General features: G+C 37.2%; 1 protein-coding gene across 4 annotated transcripts in view; it reads left to right on the forward strand.

The window, feature by feature from the left end:
• Positions 1–23,994, forward strand: part of UIMC1 (ubiquitin interaction motif containing 1) — a 136,152-nt gene that overhangs the window by 79,815 nt on the left and 32,343 nt on the right. For all 4 annotated transcript variants that reach the window (XM_027867152.1, XM_027867151.1, XM_027867153.1 and 1 more), the window contains exons 5-9: positions 797–921; positions 1,843–2,985; positions 6,399–6,463; positions 17,374–17,459; positions 22,107–22,186. In XM_027867152.1, the coding sequence (XP_027722953.1) occupies positions 797–921; positions 1,843–2,985; positions 6,399–6,463; positions 17,374–17,459; positions 22,107–22,186 (1,499 nt within the window). The remainder of the gene's footprint in view (positions 1–796; positions 922–1,842; positions 2,986–6,398; positions 6,464–17,373; positions 17,460–22,106; positions 22,187–23,994) is intronic.

Consider the following 23,994-nt stretch of genomic DNA (forward strand, 5'->3'; position numbering starts at 1 on the left):
CCTCTGATACTCGTCATCATCATTTTCATAGCTAACATTTATATAATGCTTTAAGATTTGCGAAGTGTTTTACTTATGTTGTCTCATTTGATTTTCACAACAACTGTGTGAGGGAGGTACTATTTTTATCCACATTTTGCAGATGAGGAAAGCGAGGCTGAAAAATTTTGTTACTTATGCAGGGGTCATGACCTAGCTGCTCATCATGGCATGGAAGCGAGCCTAAGGAAAACACCCCGAGGTTTAAAAAATTTTAGGATTATTTTTTTCTTCCTCTGTGATGAATATATAGGATGAATGAAATTTCAGAGTAGGAAAGGTATCCCTAGGTTGCAATTTACATCGTTGGGGGGAAGGAATACACACATCAATGTCTTTCTTTGAAGTATTATAGTTGAAAAACCTGAAACCTGGTGCAAACCTTTCCAAAATTAGTTAGGCTAGTCTCCCAGTGACACACAGGCTCTATCTCCAGGATTTTATTTGAAACATTTCCAGCTTTGCTTGTGCTTCATGGGTGTAGCTTTTGAGAGCTCAAGTTCAAGTCCATGCTGTGGTAAGTTAGTTATGGAGGACTTAAACTAAACCCATGCCAATGTAGAGTATGATCAGTGGAAAGAGCCCAGGCCTGGGAGGCAAGAGGCTAGAATAGAGTTCTAGACTGAAGGAAAATTGCAGTGTTTGTGCCTGGCAGGATTCGATGAACCCTGAGGTCTCCTCCAGCTCCTAATAATCTGTGATTCCATTCTTTACATTCAAACAAACAGACGATTTGTTTTTTCCCTTTAACTTTCAGAGATGACCGAAGATGAACAGTTTGCTCTGGCTCTGAAAATGAGTGAACAGGAAGCACGGCAAGTGAATGACCAGGTGGAAGAGGAAGAGGAGCTCTTAAGGAAGGCCATCGCTGAGAGCCTGAATGTAATCATGCCTCTCCTTAAAAAGTGTTGGTGGGGTTCCTCCGCTATGTTCTTTCACTCCCTCAGTCACAAGACTAGTCACTGGAAAGAGGGTATTCTCTACTATTTCCTAAAATTACAGGGAACAGTTTATAAATCCACATGAGAAAGAACCCATGAGGCACTGGGGGCGAGCATCATTTGAATTGTTGTTAATTTTTGTATGAAAGCATTTACTCTGTAGATTTTTTTAAGCTGTTGTAGAATAGTGTTCAATAAAAAATACTTTTCTACTTTAGTGTGGCATCATGGGAAAGAAAGATTGATAGACTTGGAGCTAAAAGATCTGGCTTCAAGTATAAACTCTGGTACTTACTAGTGGTGAGACCGTGGGCAAGTAATTTAACCTCTCTATGCCTCATTTTCCTCTTCTGTTAAATGGGGTTAAGAAGTTTCTACTTCACAGGGTTGTTATGAGGAAAGTCCTTTGCAAACTATAAAATTACTAGCTCTCATTACTCTCAAAATAGTAATATTTGGTATAAAGGACTAAAGAGAACAGGACACAAGGTAGCATCCTCCTGTGGGGAAAGCAGAAAGAGTAAAAATTGAGGTGGGAGATGGGATGAAAGGTAGAGATTAAAAATTAGATTTGGTAGTTTTTCTGAAGATTCAAATTATATTCATGTAAATTTGTAATATATGGATATAAACTCTTTAGTGGGTAAACAAATTAAATGAAAAGATATGGAATGTAGTTGGAGATAATTGCATTCCTAAGCCATCATTTATGTCAGGTAACACTGGTTATTGAAAAAAGATTGAGCCTCCAAATGTTGGAGAGGAAGAACTTATACGAGCAGTATCCTCTACTTTTTTTTTAATTGCTTCTCATGTGCATCTGCATTAATAATTTTATGGTGGGTGGGGTAATTTGTTTCAGAGTTGCCAGCCTTCGAATTCTTCTGCTACAAGTCCTGCACCTTTGTTCACTGGAATACTTGCACAGTACCACCAAGAAAAACCAGTGGTTTCTGAGACTTCTGAATGCTTGTTTCCTTGTCCTGAATCTCCACACTCATCTGTCACATCCCTGTCACAGGGATCTCAATCTGGACAGAGAGAAATGCCCAAAAGCCCTCTGGTGATGCTGAAGAGGTTAAGTCAAGAAATAGTTGAAAGCTCATTATTATCAAGCATAATTTTATCTCAAGAAAAGAGCCAGCCTTCGCTTAAATCCAATGAAGCACCTTCTTCACCCATGTTAAGTGACTCTAGTGATAATTTATCAAGTCCTCCTGGTAAAAAACAGGTTGTCCTGAGCCCTACCTTTTCTCGAGTACCTATAGGAACATGGCAGCTGGTACCTCGGAAATTGTTTGCAAACCCATGTGTTAGCCAAGAAGAGGAGATTGAGGGAAGAGAGAAGTGTTTGGATCATGGTGGAAACTTGGAAATGCAGCCAATCACTGACAGTTCAGGAATTGAGGATAAACCCACGAAGACAATTCTTGAGAGTAAGAACTCTAACTTTTTTGACAGTGGAACTAGCCAGTGGGCTGAGGATATAAAGTGTAAACAACTTGAAGAAAATAGTAGACTAGGCTATGGTTCTCTCATGGCTACACAAGGGGAAGGAAAGGCATCTCAACTCTGTCTCCCTAGCACAATTGATGTCAAGAGTCTGCAGGAGGAAATTGGAGGCACTGTGCACTATTACTGGGGCATCCCATTCTGTCCTATTGGAGTGGACCCTAACCAGTATACTAAGGTTATTCTGTGTCAGCTAGAGGTTTATCAGAAAAGCCTGAAATTGGCTCAGAGGCAGCTTTTTCAGAAAAAAGAGTTTGGAGAGCCAATATTACCCAGCTGTCATTCTCTGCTGCAAAAGGATCATGATGAAAGAGAGCAAGCCAAAGGAGTAAATGAAGCTATCACAAAAGAGATAGGAAATAACACAGAAGCAAGGAGAGAATCAAGGGCATCTACCTTGCGCCAAAAAAGTAAGAATCCCCACAGGAGCCCATTGCAGAATTTGAAAGAAAAACCTTTGTTGGAGGAAGAACCAACAACCAGTCACCATCAGGTAAGGATCCAGGAATATCAGGGACAGGGGTGGTTTACCTGCAGAATGAACAGGAATATGGGTTAACCTTAACCTGTTAATTTGTCCTTTAAAAGGGACTCGAAACCTAGTATTGTTAAATTAGCTGGGACTTAGCACTTCTTTGGGAATCATTGTCTTTACCAGCTTGCTTTATAAGAATCTAGAAAGATTCTTGGAAAGGAAGTGAAATTTTGTTCCTTCATTTTGTTCTGTTCCCAAATTATAGAATCATAGAACTTGAGAGTTAGAAGGGACCTTAGAGGTCATCTGGTCCAACCTGTACCTGAACAAGACTGCCTTGTACAATATGCTCAACAAGTGATCATCCAACCACTACTAGAAGACATTTTTTTTTTTCACAGAAGGGAAATTTAGATATAAGAAGATGTATTAGTTGATAGTACTTTGCAACCCAGAGATATCCCTTTAAAGGAATAAATTTACTCCAGAATAGTTAACACTTAATGATTTATTGTCATTCGCATTGTTGACTTGAAAAATGCAAAGGGTTTGACTGCTAAGGAGAGCAGATTAGTCTGAAAGCAAAAATTGAGCACTAATCTTTGAACAGCTACAGAAATGTTTGTGGCCAGTGACTCCTTAGAAGTTCTCTAGCTCGAAGAGCAGAATTCATGGGCTGTAGTGTAGTGAAGCAGTGTAGGACTTGGAATTGGAAGCTCTGGGTTGAAGTCTAGTTCTCTCTCCTCTTTGATGAATGACCTTAGCCAAGTCATTTCCCTTTTTGTACTTCAGTTTTCTTATCTTCATAATGCTGGAGTTTGGATTAGATTGATCTCTGATGCCCTTCCAGTTTTCACATTCTGTAAATGACAGTAGCAGGGAGAATTCCATTTTCTCCATTTGTCTTCATTTTTTTTTTTAACTTAGGGGTTGGGATAGAATATTAGTGACATAGGTAAAATACATATAACTTTCTATACCTTCTCTGGATCTTTCATTTTTGGAGCTAAATGTTTCACAGAAGGAAGATGGTCAGCACTGTCAAACACTTACCATTGAACATATGGCTTTGATGGGAAGAGGCCACATTTGGTCTTCCTTAATGGAAAATTATTGAGATGGTAGAAGAACAAAGCTGTGAAAAGTAAGGAGAAAGTTCTTAGAAAACAAGTGATCTCCATGTAAATCTGATCTATGCAAATTTTGCCAAGTTTTTAGAATGAGAAAAATTGGCTATAAAGGAACATTATAAGATTTGTTCAGAAATTTTAAAAAATAGGACTTTGAAGTCATGTTTAGCTATTGGTTGACATAGACTTTCAGGGAAAGGGTTTATGAAATTTAATGGGGCAGAATCTGACTTTGGAAGGAAAAAGTTGATGATGTTGTAGGTCCTGTAGGAGAATAGTCAGGCTGTTTTACCATGGTCATCCAGAACTATATTCTTTTTTCTTTTTTCAAATTTAATTAATTTATTTATTTTTAGTTTTCAACATTCACTTCCATAAGCTTTTTTTTTTTTTTAAAGGCAGTTGGGGTTAAATGACTTGCTCAGGGTCACACAGCTAGTAAGTGTTAAGTGTTTGATCTGAGGCTGGATTTAAACTCAGGTCCTCCTGACTCCAGGGCCAGTGCTCTATTTGCTGCACCACCTAGCTGCCCCTTCCATAAGCTTTTGAGTTATAAGTTTTCTCCTCCTCCATCCCTGCTTCGCTCCCCAAGACGGCATGCAATCTGACATAAGCTCTACATATACATTCCTATTAAACATTTTCACATTAGCGTGTTGTAAAGAAGAATTAGAACCAATAGGAGGAACCACAAGAAAGAAGAAACAAAACGAAACAGAAGAGGAGAAAAAAGAGTAAATAGTATGCTTCGATCTACATTCCAGCTCCATAGTTCTTTCTCTGGATGTGGCTATTATTCAGAACTATATTCTTAGGGAGGACAGTTGAGTATCCTGACAAACTTCTGTGTCATTAGGTTTTTGTATTCTTTCTGCCATAATGCAGTGTTGACACTAGGTGTCAGTGTTGTTTCTCTTTTTCTTTTCCTTTTTGAAGCTCTCTGGGGTAGAACATCATTATGTTACTCCCGAGTTTAAAAAAATAGTCTAGTGCAATATGTATTGCTGTCATATTTTCCATGTTTTTTTTCACCTCTCATTTTTCCTGATGACTTCACTCCTGGGTCATTGTATAACCATCTTCTCTATGACTGAAGGTTCAACTTCCAGTTTTTGAGTGTATTTAATCATTTACCTGAAGAGTGAAAGGATACTTAGCTTGTTTGTATTACTTGTGTTCTGGTAGGTGATATGGAAAACCGTAAACTTTTTTCAAGTAGCAGAGTTGGAGTAGAGCCCCTTGTCAGTAGTATTTCCTAGTGTTGTTCTTGTGACTTCTTCCTATCTACCTACATTCAGTGAATTGAGATTAATCTAGTTTTACTTTGATCAAATAAAATGCCATTTTTGTCTCTCTTCTCTCCCATTTTAAAAAGTCATGGGAACTCACAGGATCACCTACTAAAAAGATGGGTCATTTTTATAATAGTCTAGACAAGTAAACATCTACCTTCTGGTCAAATACTTCAAGGGATGGGGGAGCCTACTAAATCGCAATGAGGAAGCTTATTCCATTTTCAGACTGTTAAGAGTTTTAGGAAATTTCTTCATTTTGAGAATAAATTTGCCTTTCTCCTCATAACTTCAACCCATTGTTCCTAGTTTTGTCCTCTGGAGCCAAGGTCTTCTCCATATGATAACCTTTCAGATATTTGAAGGTAGCCATTATGTTTCATTATATCTCCTTCTCCCAAAGTAAAAATCTTTCTCTAGATCAAACATCTCTAGCTCCTTCACCTTTTCATGATGTGCTGGAAACATAGTGGGGAGTGAGATACTCAGTTACTATAGTAAATAGTTATTGTATGCATGAATGACTCTCAGACCCATCACCATCCTCGCAGCCTTCCTTTGGTCAAGTTTTGATTTGTCAGTTTTTCTCTTAAAATGAAGTGCTCAGGACTGAACGCAATATTCCATATGTCTGACCAAATACACAATCAGACATCAAAACCATAATGACAGATTGTGTGCTAATTTGCTGTATTTCTCTACTCTTATAGATGTTCTGTTTTAGCCTTATTGTGTACAGAGTGCTTTAAAAAAAATCTAATTTATAAGCCAAATTGAAAGTTGGCTTCTAATTCACTATTAACTTTGAGTTATACTTTTTTCCCATCTTTGACCACCCCATACAGAGAGACAGTTGCTTTTCTGGTCATGCGTTCATTTCTGACTTACACAGTACATATAGCCTTCATTTCCTGTTTGCTTGTTGATAGGACTGAAAAAATGAAGGAAAGGAGAAAATCCATTTTGACTGTATATACATTTATTTAAGATATTGTCCATTTCATTGCAGAATTCCCAGGTCCTATTTGCTGAGGATACACCTGAAGAGGATGAAGTGATGACAGTTACATCAAGGTGAGATTATATGTGACTTGTGTTGCTTTGGGGTTAAGTTCTCTACCTTTAGCACTAGTAGAAAGATGTACTGCACAAGTAGGGTAAGGCAAAGAAAATTGCTGTGATGCTTCTGGTATTTTTATTGCAAACTTTATAAGAAATTTAAGTCAGTTCAATTGACTCAATGGAGTATCATCCACATTTAAAGTATTCTATTGGGTTCTTGGGGGCCATAAAAATGGGTCACACGCAGTCCCTGCCCTCAGGAAATTTACAGTTTAAATGTATGTGTAGGAGTGTCTGTTTTGAGGTGAGACCGGGTCAGTCTAAGACAAATATGCAAGTCATAGTTAACATACTGACTTTTATTAAGCACTTACTGTGTGCCAGACACTGTGCTAAAGTCCTGGGGATACAAAGAAGGGCAAAAATAGTCCCTACCCCCAAGGGGCTCACATTATAATGGAAGAGCCAGGATGTAAACAACTATATACGGACAAGATATTTAATCTCAGAGGAATGGCCCAGGAATGATTTGTTGTAGAAAGTGGGATTTTGACTGAGACCTGAAGAAAGCCACCAGGAGGCAGAGATGAGGAGAGAGAGAATTCCCCGTGTGAGAGAAAGCCAGAGGAAATGCATGGAGAGATGGAGGGTCTTGTGACAGGAACAGTCTGTGAAGGGGGGAATCAAGTATAAGAGGACTAGAAAAGTAGGAAGGACCCAGGTTTTGAATGGTTTTTTAAAACAATTGAGTGGTGCTGATAACTAAACCAGGAAGAGTTAAAACAGAGAAAGAAAATTGTAGACCAATTTCACTCATGAATATTGATGCAAAAATCCTAAATAAAATATTACTTAGAACACTACTACAATTTATCATAAAGATTATACATTGTGATCAAATAGGATTTAGATCAGGAATGCAAAGTTGGTTCAATATAACAAAAACTATTGACTTAATTGATTATATTAAAATTATATTGGTTATAACAAAATCAACAAAAATCATATGATTATATCAATAAATGCAGAAAGAGCTTTCTGACAAAATATAACATTCATTCCAGTTAAAAATACTTCAAAGCATAGGTATAAATGGATTTTTTCTTAAAATGGTAAGACATATATACCTAAAAAGGGTGGATGGTACATTGGATAGAGCACTGGGCCTGGAGTCAGGAAGACCAGAGTTCAAATCCAGTTTCAGACACTTATTAGCTGTGTGACACTGGCTAATCACTTAACCCTCTTTGCCTCAGTTTCCTCATCTATAAAAATGAGCTGGAAAAGGAAACAGTAAACCACTACATTATCTTTTCCAAGAAAACCCAAATGGGGTCATGAAGAGTTGGACATGACTGAAATGACTGAACAGCAACAATAATCTACCTAAAACCATCAGTAAGTATTATCTGCAACAGAGAGAGGCCTTCCTAATAAGATTAGGAGTGAAACAAAAGATACCTATTATTACCAGTATTATTCAGTATTGTGCTATAAATGCTAGCAATAGCAATAAGAGAAGAAAAAGAAATCAAAGGAATAAGAATGAGCAATGAGAAAATAAAACTTATCTATTTTTGCAGATGATATGATGGTATACTTGGAAAATCCTAGCGATTCAACTAAAAAATTAGTTGAAACAACACTTTTATCCAAATAGTAGGATACAAAATAAACCCACGTAAGTCATCAGGATCTCTATATGTCATCAACAAAGCCCTGCAAGAAGAGCTAGTAAGAAATACTTCATTTAAATAACCATAGACAACAGAAAATACCTGGGAGTATATATGCTAAGACAAACTCAGAAACTATATGAACATAATTATAATTATAAAACACTTTTTATACAAATAAAGTCAGATTTAAATAATTAGAGAAATATTAATTGTACATGGATGGGCCCAGCCAATAATTATAAAAATGACAATTCTACCTAATTTACTTATTTTGTACCACCCCAGTCAAACTACCAGAAATTATTTGGAGCTGGAAAAAATAATAAAATTCATTTGGAGAAACAAAAGGTCAAGAATATCAAAGGAATTAATGAAAAAAATGTAAAGGAAGGAGCTCTAGCACTAGATCTTAAACTGTATTATTGTAATTATCAAAATTGTCTGATATTGGCTAAGAAATAGAATGGTATATCAATGGAATAGAGTAGATATACAATGCACGGTAGTTAATGATTATGGTAGCATTGTGTTTGATAAATGTAAAGATCTAACTTTTTGGGTAAGAATTTGCTATTTAGTAAAAATTGCTGAAAAAACTGGAAAGCAGTCTGACAGAAACTAGGTATTGACTTTAGGTTCCCAAAGTAGGCAATACTGGCCCCTGGGTGGGGCACTGGAATGATGCAGGGGTATGATAGTAGCCTGGGGTGCAATTGAGGGGCATTAAATAAAAATAAGGGGGTGGTGGAAGCATAAGGAAAGAAGAGAAAGTAAGAAAATTTTGAAAAACTGTAAATGTTTCATATGTTGTGTAACAGTTAAAGTTGTAGTGATAATATTATTTTCCAAATAAACACACCAAATGCAAGTTATAACCTATCAGTGGTCAAGTCCGCTGACAGGTCTTAACACGCAAGTGTTGGCAGGCGAGCATTCTTACTAATTGTCGGGAAGTCCAGCATCATGATTCAACAGGAATATGTGCATGTAGTGACTTGTTTATAATACGGCACTATACAGTTACATGACAATATTGTGTCACCAAAATTTCAATGCAGGAAAAACCCCACATATTTATAATAAATTATTAAATTCAATATGTGTCATTTTAAAAAATATATATTTTATATTTTTTGAAATTATGCAAATTTTAAAAAAGTGTTAAAGTAGATTTCCAGGGAGGGGCACTAAGTAATTTTTTTAAAAAGGGGGCAGCAGGTCAAATAAATTTGGGAACCTGTGTTATGGACTAATATCTTACACCATTTACCAAGTTAAGATCAAAATGGATACAAGACCTAGACATAAAGAGAGCTATCATAAGTAAATCAGAAGAACATGGAACATATTACCTATCAGATTTATTGGATAGGAGAAGAATTTATGAATAAACAAGAGATAGAGAGCATTGCGGGATGTAAAATGGGTAATTTTGATTACATTAAGTTAAAAAGGTTTTGTAGAAATAAAACTAATGTAGCCAAGATTAGAAGGAAAGCATGAAATTGAGAAAAAAATTTTATAGACAATTCCTTGGATAAAGGCCTCATATCTCAAATATAGAGAGAACTGAGTCAGATTTATAAGAATGCCCCATTCCCCAATTGATAAATAGTCAAACAAAGTGAACAGGCATTGTTTTGGTAGAACAAATCAAAGCTATATATAGGCATATGAAAAAATGTACTAAATTACCATTGATTGATTGTTGTTGTTGTTGGGTCTTGTAATAGTGTCCGACTCTTCATGACCCCATTTAGGGTTTTCTTGGACAAGATGTTGGAGTGGTTTGCCATTTCCTTCTCCAGGTCATTTTGTAAGTGAGGAACTGAGGCAAACAGGGCTAAGTGATTTGCCCAGGGTCACACAGCTAGTAAGCGTCTGAGGCCAGATTTGAACTCGGGTGTTCCTGACTCCAGGCCTGGTGCTCTATCTATTGTGCCACCTAGCTGCCCCCATTGATTAGAGAAATGCAAATTAAAACAGCTCTGAGGTATCATCTCACACCTATCAGATTGGTTAAAATGATAGAAGGGGATAATGACAAATGTTGGAAGGAATGTGGAAAAATTGGAATACTAATGCACTGTTGGTAGAATTGTGAACTGATAACTATTTTGTAGAGAAATTTTGCATTATACCCAAAGAATTATAAAATTGTGTAATATACCCTTTGACCTAGCAATACCACTATTGACGAATGTTTCCCAGGGTGATCAAGGAAAAAGGAAAAGAACCTATATGTTCTAAAATATTTATAGTGATTCTCTTTGTGGTGGCAAAGAACTGGAAATTGAGGGGATGTCCATCATTTGGGGAATGGCTGAGTAAGATGTGGTAATATGTAATATGTGATGTAAGAAATGATGAGCAGGTTGATTTTAGAAAAGCATGGAAAGACTTTAATGAAATAATGCAGGGTGAAATGAGAACTAAGAGAATGTTGTATAACAGCAGTATTATTTGAAAAGTGACTGAATCACTAAGCTATTCTGAGCAATATGAATGTTCAAATCAATTGTGAAGGACTTATAAAGGAAGATGCTATCTACCTTCAGAGAAAGAACTGATATGTAGAAGTATGTATTGTATGGTTCCACATATATATCTTTGTCAAATGTTGGCCTTTTCTAATGCAGGGTTGGGAGAGAGGGGGACAGACAGTTCGGAACTCAAAATGTAACAAACTAAATAAAATTTAAAAAGAAAAAACAAGATTTTGTATTTGATCTTTGAGGTAATTGAGTACTCTGACATTGGTTTATGGAATAGGTGGGTGACTTGTTGAGACCTGTGCTTTAGGAAGATTGCTTTGGTAGTAGAGCAAAGAATGGATCAGGGTGGGCTGAGGCTTGAGGCAGAAAAACCAGTTAAAAGGATATTGTAAGAATGTAGGTAGGAGGTTATAAGGGCCTTCATATCTCAGAATTTTGATCTGGAAGGAATCTTGGACATTATCTAGCCTAAGCCCTTAATTTTATAGAAGAGGAAACTGATTTGAGGGTGGTTGAGGTCACCCTGATAATAAGTAGTAGAGTAGGGTTTCAGACCCAGGAATTCCAGCGACAAATCTTTCTGTTGTTTAAGAGTCTTTACTGATTTCTTGCTTACTATATTAACTAATTTTCTTTGCCAGTTTTCAGCACCCTTCATACTTGGTTCCATCATACCTAGCCAACCTTATTTTTATCTGCTTCTTTATATGTGTCCTTCTGCGGTCTGGAAGTTTTTTTTTTTCCTTTCTTCCTCCTGATTTTTATTTTTTCATTTTAAAATTTATTTATTTTGCCCCAGTTACGTATAAAAACAATTTTTAACATTTGTTTATAAAACTTTGAGTTCCAAATTCTCTCCCTTTTCCCCTCCCCTGCTTGGAAATTTTCTTCCTGCCCCTCAGATGCAATTCTCTACACACAGCAGAACAAAAAAAAAGAATGCTGTATGAAACTATGAATATCCCATTTCATATGGCTTGCTTTGAAGAGTATATAATACATTCTACATGTTACTTTCAAAATTGTCCTTCTTGTTTGGGCTTCTTTCCTAACTTCTGTTGTCTTCCGTGCATCATTAATATTTTATTGGCCCATTTTTTTGATGACTGTATTATTGACCCTGGAACCCCTTGATATGTTCTCTTCTAATTAAAAAACTGGAGAAAGAAAGAGCAGAAAAACCAAACAAACCACCCTTTGTGTACAAATAAGTATAACAAGGAAAATGAAGCCACATAGTGGTGAAGTCCCAAAATGTATGTCTCTTTTCTGCACCTTGAGGCCTGTGCCTCTCTGTCAGGAGGTGGGTAACTTATCATGTGTCCTCTGGAGAAATGAGAGGTCATTGCAGTGATTCAGAATTCTTGAATCTTTCAAAATTATATTTCTTACAATGTCTTTATATAAATTGGTTCCTCTTTCTGCTCATTTCATTTTGCATCAGTTCATATTACTCAGGATTCTCTGAGATAATTTCTTCATCATTTCTTATGATGCAATAATGTTAGATCCAGATACCATGATTTGTTTAGCTATTTCCTAGTTGTCTAAGGATCCCCTTTTGTGGTCCTTTTTTGGTTGTGTCCAACTCTTTGATCTCATTTGGGGTTTTCTTGGCAAAGATACTGGAATGGTTTGTTATTACCTTCTTCAGCTCATTTTACAGATGAGGAAGTGGGGCACACAGGGTTAAGTGACTTACCCAGGGGCCCATAGCTAGTAAGTATCTGAGGCCATATTTGAACTCAGGAAGATAAATCTTTCTGACTTCAGGCCTGGCACTCTATCCACTGTGCCATTTCTTTAGATTTTCTTTTAATTCCATTGTTACCCCTTTACTTCCTGGGAAGCTTGTTTTGCTTAGAGCTGTTCCTTGCCTTCTAATGGCAGAAAGTGAAGAGGAATTAAGAAGCCTCTTGATGAGGGTGAAAGAGGAGAGTGTAAAAGCTGGTTTGAAACTTAACAACAAAAAAACTAAGATCTTGGCACCCTGGTCCCATCACTTCCTAGAAAATAGAGAGAGAAAAAATGGAAGCTGTGTCAGATTTTATGTTCTTAGGCTCAAAGATCACTGCAAATGGTGATTGCAGCCATGAAATTAAAAGATTCTTGTTCTTTGGAAGGCACACTATGGCAAATCTGGACAGAATAGCAAAAAGCAGAGACATCACTTTGCTGACAGAAGTCCAAAGAGTCAAAGCCATGGGTTTTCCAGTAACTGTGAGGATTGGACTTTATGGAAAGCTGAACATTGCACAATTGATGTTTTCGAATTGTGGTGCTGGAGAAGCCTTTTGAGAGTCTCTTGAACATCAAAGAGAGTAAATCAGTCAATACTTAAATTAATTTAGGCTATTCACTGGAAGGTCAAATGCTGAAACTGAAGTTTATATACTTTGACCATGTAATGAGAAGATGGGACTTACTGGAAAAGACCCTGATGTTGGGAAAGATTGAAGGCAAAAGGGAAAGAGGACAGCTTAGGATGAGGTGGATAGATGGTATTATGGAAACAATGAACATCAACTTGGACAGACTTTAAGAGATAGTTGAGGATCAAAGGGTCTGGTGTGCTATGGTCCATGGGGTCATGAAGAGTTGGACATGACTGAATTACATTCCTTGCTAGTGTTATTAAGGAGTTCTTTAAACCTTTCCCCCTCCCTATCTGTGCTATTGAGTTTTTTTTTGTTTGTTTGTTTTTGTTTTCTACACCAAAATATATGTTTGTTCTTAATCTTCCATTGTCCATTTCAGATAGTCTCGTGTGATGCTTACCCTACCCCCCAAAACTTCTTCCTCCATATTTGTGTATTCTTCTTCTCCTCACAAACCTCTAGTAGAAATAGCAAGTTCTACCCCCTTCTTCATCCTTTCTTCACTAATGTATTCTTTTTTACTTTCCCTTCTCATTCTCGGCTTCATAACCAACCACCTCTAGAACCTCTGTTTTTATTATGTAGTTCATTACTTCACTACTTTTTGAAGAAATTGAGGTTTGGAAGGGACAGTTGTTTCTCCTCCCTCTTTTAGAATGTTAGCACTATGTCTTCACTACATCTTAGCTCTGGCATTCTCATCAAAAATGCTTGAAAGTCTTCCATTAAAAGTTCATTTCCTCTCTTCTTCCCCCTCCCCCCCATAAGATGATACTTAGCTTTGCAGGGTAAATTATTTTTGTTTGTAAGTCTGTCCTTTACCTTTTTGAATATTTTATTCCAAAAATCTCCTCTTGTTTATCGTAAAAGCTGTTAGGTTTTGTGTGAGCTTGACTGTGGTACCTTAGTACTTGAAGTGCTTCTTTCTAGATTTTTGCAGTATTTTTCTTTGACATAGAAGCTTAGGATTTTGTTTTATGACATTTTGGGGACTTTTTCTTTTGGAATTTCTTTCAGGGGATGATTAGTACATTGTTTTCTATTTTTACTTAGCCCTCTGCTTCTCAGGGGTCTGAGCAGTTTTCATGTATGATTTCTTGAAATATAGTGTCTTTTTTTAATTATGGATTTCAGATAGAACATTGATTCTTAAAATAATTTCTCCTTGACTTGTCTTCTCAATTTTTTTTAATCTCAGTTATCTTTTTTCTTTTTTTTTCATTCTTTTGATTTTGTTTTAATATTTCTTGATATTGAATGTAGTTTCTCATTGGTCTGTTCTGGATTTTAAGGGATCCAATTCTTGGGTAAGAGCACTTTCTATTCCAAGCAAGCTACATATTCTCCTTCAAATTCTTTCTATAGGAGCTTTTATTTTATTCCATTTTTTATGTTTTCTGCTCATTTCTTCTGTGTATTCATGTAGTCCTAGTGGAAAATCCATTTTTTCCTTTGAGTCTTTTTGGTTATCTCTCGATTTGCAATAATTTTTGTTACTGGTCAGTGTTATCTTTGATTTACTCATCTCTGCAACTTTAGTTCCTGAATTGGGGCTTCGTGCCTAGGCCTGGTTTCTACTTGCTGCTGGACTTTTCAGTGTGGTGGTCCTTTTATTTCTCCCAGTTTCATTTTATTTTCAGTTCCTTATTCTCTCCCTCCCTCTCCCCTATGTACTGAGAAGGGAAGAAAAACAGAGTCTATCACAAATAAATAGCCATACAAAGCCTACCACTTTCTCTGCCTCTGGACACAGTATGTTGGATGCTGCAAATGTGCCTACTCTGGGTTGGTGCTTGTGTTATTGGCTGGCCCCCTTTTTTATAGCATTCAAGCTTCTGGTCCACTTAGTATGTAGTTCTGGGATAGAAGAAATAATTTGCTGTGTTTTCTCATTGTTTTTCTTTATTATTTATTCTGATGTGAACTTTAGTATTTTAATGGTACACGTGTGTGGGAGCTGGGCAGTTTGCCTCTTGTTCAGATAACCTTTTCTTTTGGAAGTTTATCACCCTTTCTAGCTATTATTTCATATTACTCCCTTCCACACATATTGTACTCTCTGCCTTTCCAAAACACTGGATTGTCACTTCCTCTAGGAAGACTGCCCTGATTTTCTCCCCAGTTCATTATGATCTTCTGCTTTGGACTTTGAACAGCACTTTCCTGTGAATTTTTCTAATGCACTTAGTGATATTGTTTATTACTATCTATCTTGATATCTTTTCCTTCTTAGACTCTAAGCTTCTTGAGGATGGGGTCTATCTTGTTTAAACAGCACTTGGCATAGTCTTTAAAAAGGCTTGTTTATTATGTTTACAGGAACGTCAGCTCCAATTTGGTGGTCTTTCTTGGTTTTTACCCCTCAGCCCTCCTCCATGTGCCTGTATGTTAATTTTATATTATGTTAATTCTTCTTTCCTTCTGTGTTTGTGTTTTCCCCACCTGGCTAAGTACCAGTCCTCCTTCAATGTCCAGTTTTAGCTTCTTAGCCCCCTATGAAGCTTTCCTTGATTCTTCCACCTTCTAGTTACAATCTCTTATTTTGTGAGTATCTACTGATAATCTCCATTGTACACACAACTATATATAGTCTTGTATTTTTTTCCCTTTATTTTCTATTCATGTCTTCCTGATTAAATTGTAAACTCCTTAGAGATAGAGATTGTCTTTTCCCCAGGTGTCTCCCATAAATTTTGGTTTGGAATAGTCATTGTGATTCTTTATAACAATGTGATGAATCTGGTTACTGACTGATTGTGATGTCCAGCCATGCCTCTGACAGGACACTGCTCTGAGCTGTGAGGATTTTAAGAATTGCTTTTTTGGGTTGAGTGGTTGGTATTCCCTGTTTTGAAGATGAGGCCTAGCTGTCGCACATTCCAGTGGTTATAACTTACGTGTAGTCTGGGCTTTTCACAAGTTGATAGTGTTATTCCTACTACCTGCCAGATCCATTCTTGCTTCCCTCTATCTTTGCTCACAGTTTCCTTTCTCCATCTAGCCAAATCCTACCCAAGGCCCAGTTCAAATTATGGTGATGATGAGTCCACATAGGTGCTCTGGCCAGGGAGAGATCAAAAAGAGTTGAAGGAGTCAAGGAACACTCTTTGAAATTTGAGCCAGGTCTTCAGCCCTAGGTGGGATTGACTAGGTGGAGCAGAGGGGTAGTACAGTCTAGAAGAATTTCTTTCAGTGCTGGAAAATATGGCTTTGGTTGAATTCTCAGACTATTCAAATAGTTTTGGAAGTGGTTTTAACTGGAGAAGGCTTTCTGCTTCCTGCGGGCCTCTTTGCTTTGTTGTGGTGAGCTCTGTGCAGAGCAGATGTAGGTTTTAATAAATGATTATACGCTTTATCACCAGGAGATAGTTGGAGTAGCAGGCAATGCGGTTTGACTTCAAATTGATTAGCCCATTTTATAAATGTCAGCAAATTGTTTTGTGATGGACCCTTTGAATAGAGCGCTGATGTTACACGCAGAGTAAACTGTGCCTGGCTTGGGTTTCTAACAAATGCTTTGAGATGTTTTATTTAGAGAGAGAAATCACTTGTGGTTTCCTATCAGGATTTAGTTATTTATCATGAATCAATGGTGGCTGTTCTTTCTTCTCTGTGGTTCTCGGTTGACATGGGGAATTGTGTATTTTTTTAAAAGTCTTTTCCTGCATGCTTGATCAAACTAATTGTAAAGCTCAGTGAAGCGGGAGGGGGCCAGCTCTGAATGCCCGCATTGCTAAACCACGTTTCTGTCAGGAAGAGATCGCATTCCATGAACAGGCAGGGAGAACCAGAAGGTCAGATAGGGAGAAGCTATGCATAGTTAAGCTCTGCACAAAATAGATGCTCAACTTGGGTGGGCAGATTTTTGTTGCAGGGCAGCTTGAAGAGTTGTAGCTTATTTTTTGCTGCTTTAGAAAGAAGTCTCTTGAGATAAAAAAGAAAATTAACAGCAAGGTGGGAAGAAGCTAGTGCAATGTCAGGAGGCTCTCCAAGTTCTTTGCTCCAAGTGTACAAATCACTGCAATGTTCAGGCTTCCCTGAGATAGGCAATATAAAACAAACCTTTGACATCTTTAGATTGGAGTGGAGATTTTTGCCTTCTCTGATGGACACAGGTAGTGCTTACCCTTCAACCTTCCTTTGTGAGTTCTCTAGAAGGAGCTCCTTCCACGTGATTTCCCTGGGACTGAAGTTGCAAGCATGTTTGTTTTTTCCACATTTTTTTCCTGGTATTTCCACCTTCACTTTCCACATTCCCATTGTTTTCTGTAGGATTACAAATGTCTAATATTTTGTCATTTAGTATTACTTTGGTCTTGCTCTCTGATTTATTTCACTGGAAATTTATTTGACTGTTGGTCCTTTTTCAGCCCCACTGCTCTAAGCCTGTTGACCACTAAGAGAAGCCCAGTCATTGCCAGGGGAAGCTCTGCAGAAGAGATCACTGTCTGCCCAGGTAAGAGCCCCACTAACTTTGCAAATATTTGCATGTTCCTCTGCTTGGTTTTCAAAACCCACTTCTGTATACATTTAAAAAGTTCTTTTGATTTGTTTTAAATCCACAATCCACTTGGTAGATGATCTCTAACTCTCCATTTCTTCTCCTCCCCATCTTCTCTCAGGGAATTTTTTTTTTTTTAGTGTTGAAATTAACATAACTCTTGCTTGTTTGCACACCAACCTCCTCAGAGATGGCAGCATAGCACCAGGAATAGCACTTGCTTAATTAACTGCAGCTTCAAGACCCACAGGATCTTGTGTGTTGGTTTTGTGTCTTGCAAAGCTGGTATGCTATGTTGTCATTAAAGAAGAATTATTTACAGTGTTTTTCTTTTTTCTTTTTGTGTTGTGGTTCAGTGTGGTATTGTTGCATAAAAATTCAAGAGACCAAGTTTGTGCTATAACTCTCACTGCCTTTTGACTTTTTGTTCATTTCAGATAAGACCCTTAAGTTTGCTGGTTGCTACATTGTATCTTTTTCTGAATTATAGAAATAAGGTTATAAGGGAAAACTACATAATAATCAGAACTACTCTAAAGTAGAAGGGGCTTCCTTGGGAAGTGATGAATGTCTCGTCACTGAGAATAATAATAATTATAATAGTTATATAATTAATATATAATAATAAGAATTCCTGGTGATACAGAATTCAAACCAAAGGTAGCCCTTTCTACTTTAGAATAATTCTAATTATTATATACATTATTATATGATTACTGTGGTGATGAAAATACAGGGTATCCCAAAAGTATTGGTATAGTTTTAAGCTTTTATAGCTTCACTGCACCGTGTGTGTGTGTGTGTGTGTGAATGTGCATGCATGCACATGTGTGTAGTACTTTAAGGTTTAAGAATTCCTATCATCTCATTTGATTCTCACAACAGTTTGGTGAGGTACACATTATTCCCCCATTTTACAGCTGAAGAAACTGAGGGTAAGAGAAGTTAAGTGACTTTTCGAGGGTCACAAAGCAGCAAGTATGTGAGAAAGAATTCAAACTCAGGTTCTTTTCTTAACTCCCCAAGTACACTGCTTTATCTTGTCTACCATTTAACAGGTACTTCCACAATGGAGATTTTCAAGTGGAGTTTGGGTGACTTCTTTTCTTTTCTTTTTTTTTTCCCCTCTCTGTATCTAGATGTCATCATTTCTGGCTTTTATAAGGTCCTATTAGGTTCATTAAGGAAACTTTTGTTTTTTCTAGTGTTTGTCCTTGGAGACTCAAACATCAACACCATAGCCTGGGGGTATTAAGATCTTAATTTTTAAAATTAAGAAGCTAGAGTTAGAAGTAGGTTTTTACAGGAGGTTTTTTTCCCCAATTTGGATAAAATGAGGTTCTTGCTTTTGCAGGATTGTACTCCCTAGGAGTGTTATCTTTATGAAAAAGAAAACTTTAGCTCTCTTTGCTCAGTGCCACCACTGTCTTACTCCAACCCAAGTCACTAACTCCATTTTCTAGAATGATAGCATCTGTCATCATGGTAGGCTCCAACAGAGAGGAACCTGGAAATAATGATGATCTCAAAAGTCACAGTTAATGAGAGGAAAAAGCAAACACTCCATGACTGAGGTTGGATGGCTTTTATGATCATGACTCACTGTCATTAGCCTGATAATTAAGTCCAACCTTTAGCTGACATAAACCACTTGTAAGTGAGATTGTGAAGGGTTTCTATACCGTTAGTATTCCTTTGGCCTAACAGGAGTAAGGACGTTCCCAGAAAAGCCAAACCTTTTTTTAAAAAATGTATAAGATATATATGAGTTGATGCTGTATCAATCCTTTTAGGTGAAACAGATGGAGAGAAGGTTAGTCTGTGTTTTCTGCAATCTTGTTGTCTTAAGATCTCTGGCAGTTCTAAGCTTCTAGCACCCCATTAACAATGTAGTTACTTTGGGGTGTTCAGTTAAAACAGCAGTATTGTAGCATAAGAGCTGTACTGTTGTGTATTCTTCTGGCATCATGTGTTTATGGGGAGCTACGCCCACTTTAGCCACCATTATTATCAAGTATTTCAGTCATTTCTCAAAATCAGAAGTGAAGACTTTTTTTATGATTGAAGTAGTCCAAGCAGTAATCAGCCCTTGCTTTTGAAGAGACTGACTGTCTGTTCTCATAACACTTCTTAGTAAAACCTGACAAAATGCAGTAGTATATATATACAGCAACCTCTATTTTATGCACTGTGGTAGGGAATAGAGTACTCAGATATTCTGGCTAATAATGTTTCTGTAAAATTGCTAATTTCATAATATTAACATACAGTAAAAGACACTTAATATTAAAACTGTACTGACCATAATTTAATCTTAGTTTGATATAGCCAGTCCTAGGGGGCACTTTAGGATCTTGCCACATCATCATTATGTATATCAACTATCTTTGTACTTGATACAATTCCAGACAACAGATTATTTACTTTGTATGTTGACAGAGTTCTTTGCATTATTTTTTACTTCTTTGGCTGGTGCAGGTAGAATGTAATATATCCATTTGTGTGTGTGTGTATGTGTGTGTGTGTGTGTGTGTGTGTGTGTGTGTGCATATACACACACATATGTAAGTACTTATATATGTGCGTGTATTTTTTAAATAAGCATTTATATTGTGCCTATGTGTCAGCCATCATGCTAAGTGCTTTACAAATATTATCTCATTGCTTTTCACATCAACCCTTTGAGGTAAGTGCTATTATTATCCTCATTTTACAGATGAGGAAACTGAGGCAAGTAGAGGTTAAGTGACTAGCCTAAGGTCACACAACTAGCTAGTGAGTGTCTGAGGTTGGATTTGAACTCAGATCTTTCTGATTCTAGGCCCAGAATTCTAGCTACTGTACCAGCTAGCTCTTAAAAGGTAGATGGACAGGTCAGAACCACATAGGGAAGGCACAGTAGCTGTGTTTAGTTTGCTTTTGTTTTGAATTAGTTTCTCTCTCTCTCTCTCTCTCTCTCTCTCTCTCTCTCTCTCTCTCTCTTCTTAATACAAATTTCTACCTCATTTTTAAAAATTTTTTTATTTTTAACATGTGTTTTTAAAACTTTGGGTTACAAATTTTCTCCCTTCCTCCCTCCCCACCCAACCTCATTGAAAAGGCAAGCATCTCGATACAGGTTACAGATGTGTAGTCATGCAAAACTCTTCCATAGTAGTCCTCTTGTGAAAAACTAAGTATATTTCCCTTCATCCTATCCTACCCCCCATTTTTTCTAGTCTCTCTTTTGACCCTGTCCCTCATCAGAAGTGTTTGCTTTTGATTATCTCCTCCCTCAATCTGCCCTTCCCTCTATCAACCTCCTGCTCTCTTGTTCTCTTCCCCCCTTATTTTCCTGTAGAGTAAGATAGATTTCCATACCCCATTGTGTGTTATTCCTTCCTTAAGCCAAATCCTATGAGAATGATTCACTCACTTCCTCTCATCTTCCCCCATTTCCCCTTCACTGTAAAAGCCTTTTCTTGTCTGTTTCATGTGAGATATTTTACCTCATTATACTTCTCCCCTCTCCTTCTCTCAGTATAATCTTCTCCCACCCCTTAATTTTATTTTCCAGATATCACCTCTTCATCTTCAACTCACTCTGTGTCCTCTATCTATCTATCTATCTATACAAACATATAATTTTTCCCTTCCACTACCTTAATACTGACAGAGAGGACTCATGAGTTACAAATATCATCTTTCCCTGCAGGAATGTAAACAGTTCAACCTTAATAAGTCTCTTATGATTTCTCTTTCCTGTTTACCTCTTCCATGTTTCACTTGAGTCTTGTATTTGAAGGTCAAATTTTCTATTCAGCTCTGGTCTTTTCCACAGGAATGCTTGAAAGTCCTCTATTTCATTGAATGACCATTTTTTACCCTGAAGGATTATACTCATTATATATTTTATCCTGAAGGATTATACCCAGTTTTGCTGGGTAGGTGATTCTAGGTTGTAGTCCTAATTCCTTTGCCCTCTGGAATATCATACTCCATGCCCTCCAGACCCTTAATGTAGAAGCTGCTAAATCTTGTGTTATCCTGATTGTGTTTCCACAATACTTAAATTGTTTCCTTCTGGCTGCTTGCAATATCTTCTCCTTGACCTGGGAATTCTGGAATTTGGCTACAACATTCCTAGGAGTTTTCCTTTGGGGATCTCTTTCAGGAGGAGATCGGTAGATTCTTTTACTTTCTATTTTGCCCTCTGGTTCTAAAATATCAAGGCAGTTTTCCTTGATAATTTCTTGAAAGATGATGTCTAGGCTCTTTTTTTGATCATGGCTTTCAGATAGTCCAATAATTTTTAAGTTCTCTCTCCTGGATCTATTTTCCAGGTCAGTTGTTTTTCCAGTGAGATATTTCACCACCTCATTCTTTTAGTAGCTCCCTGCTATACCCTTCAGTAGTAATATGAGTAGCTTCTACTGCCTGAATAAATGTGTGTTTGTATAGATAGATATTCATGTAGCTATAGTACTATTAATAACCCTTAGAGAATATATGAATGATCTGTATGCACTGTGACAGTACAGCAAAATGAAAACTGAATTATTATCTAATAAAATTTATTTGGAGATTAGAAATAATGTGAAAGAATTTTTTCTTGTGTTGCAGAGACACAACTAAGTCCGTCTGAAGTTCTTGAACTAGAGAGAGAAGAGGAGTGCTTATCTAGTAAAGAAAGACCTGTTAAGGTAAGAGCAATCGGGTCAGGTATAGAGCATGTAGGACTTCTGAAGCTACTCCTCTGAAATTTTCTTTAGTGTTTTCTTTCAGTAAGTTACCCGTCTCTGAAAGCAACATTACTTTTGGCTTCTCAGAGAAGAGATGGTAGGACCCTGCAGCTTTTGGTCCATTCTTGGCACACTGCCAAGTGAAGAGAGTAAACTCTTGGACTTGGAGTTAGGCGAACTTCACTCTGTTATTGACTAGCTGTGTGACTTTGGGCAAGTGTCATTCGCTTCCTGGGAATCATTTTCATCCTCTATAAAATGAGGAGATTGGATTACATGCATTCTAAGTTTTCTTTCAGCTCTAAGATTCTGTATTTGGTAGTTGAGTGGAGGAATTCCTTTTGGGCAGCTCACTGGTACATTGTTGCTAGTAATGTATTTGCTAGGATGAACAATTTCAGGATGAACTTGCTATCTTTTTGAAAATTCATTTTATTGCTATCTTTTAGTTTTTTACACCAATACCTTTTTCAGTGTATCTCTCCCACAGAGATATTCCTCACGTCAAAGAATACAAAAGAGAAGAAAAGTTCAGTAAAATTAACCAATGCACTAAAAAAGCCTGAAATTTTCTGTAGTGTTCTATATCCATGATCTCCCACTTTGCAAGGAAAGGAAATGAAATACCTCTAAAGTTACTATGGGATTTTATTTTGAATCTTGGTGTCTGGCTTGACAGCCTGAGCCTAAAGATGAAGACATGATAAAAATTAGCCTCTTATTTTCTTGATTACATTTCCTGTCTTATGACACATCTTCAGTAAGAACAATGCAGCTACTGCAATAACGGAATCTAATACAAGTTCCTTCTTCTGTTCAAGACTCACTTTGTATGTTCTTGTGACTCAGAAAAAGAAATGTGACCATCAGTAAGTCCTATCAGTGTGCTTTAGACATATGAGACTGTGACAAGAGGATCTGTGAATGAAACATTCGTTTTCATGTGGGTGCAGAGATTTGGTTGCATTTGTATGCCTAATTGTTTTGTTTTCTGCTGCCTTTGAAGAGTCAGGGAACAGAATTCTCCTTTCTGTTATGCCTCTCTTTATAATGTTCCAGATTTCTTAAAGCTGTGTTTTGCAGCAGTGAGTTAGATCTCCTTTCTGGTGTCTACTTCAGGTAGCCACATGACCACCTCTTTCATTAATCATTCACACAACCTGGTATGTTGGAACATGATCTATCACTACTGACAGTTGACAGCTTCTGGTGCCGAAGGGTGGTAGATGGCATTTCTTACAGCATAGTGCCCATTCACAGAGCCTACTGGGCAATGTAAACATGAGCTCTGGATCTATGTACCTGTAAGGGACCAAACTCTTTGTGTTCTGGGATGGGAAGAATAATATTAAGTCATTCTGTCACATAGAAATCCTTGCAAGCCTGGAGTTTAATCAAAGATGATTCCCTATGCAACTGCAATTGCAAAGGACACTGCTTTATATGGGTCATCATGAACCCTGTTTAGAATTTACAGTGCATGTGTCTGCATCATTACATGTCAGAAGAATGTGGCTGTGGTTTGTGTTTACTTCCCTAAATATCTTGGAAGGTTCTAATGAGAGAGGCTTAGCTTTTTAATTATTGTGAACCAATTGCTTAATTAGTTTTAAGTTATTTACTAGGGCTGTGGAAGCTCTTCGGACTTTTCATATGTGTCCAGGTAAGAATATTGAAGATCACAAGTGTGTGGTCTCTCATATCTGAGCATGGACCATTTGATCTGAAATGTCTCACTTGATATGTATTCTTGCCATACCACTCTGTAA

Source organism: Vombatus ursinus, unplaced genomic scaffold, assembly GCF_900497805.2.
Source record: "Vombatus ursinus unplaced genomic scaffold, bare-nosed wombat genome assembly UNPS02014785.1, whole genome shotgun sequence".
Classification (NCBI taxonomy): domain Eukaryota; kingdom Metazoa; phylum Chordata; class Mammalia; order Diprotodontia; family Vombatidae; genus Vombatus; species Vombatus ursinus.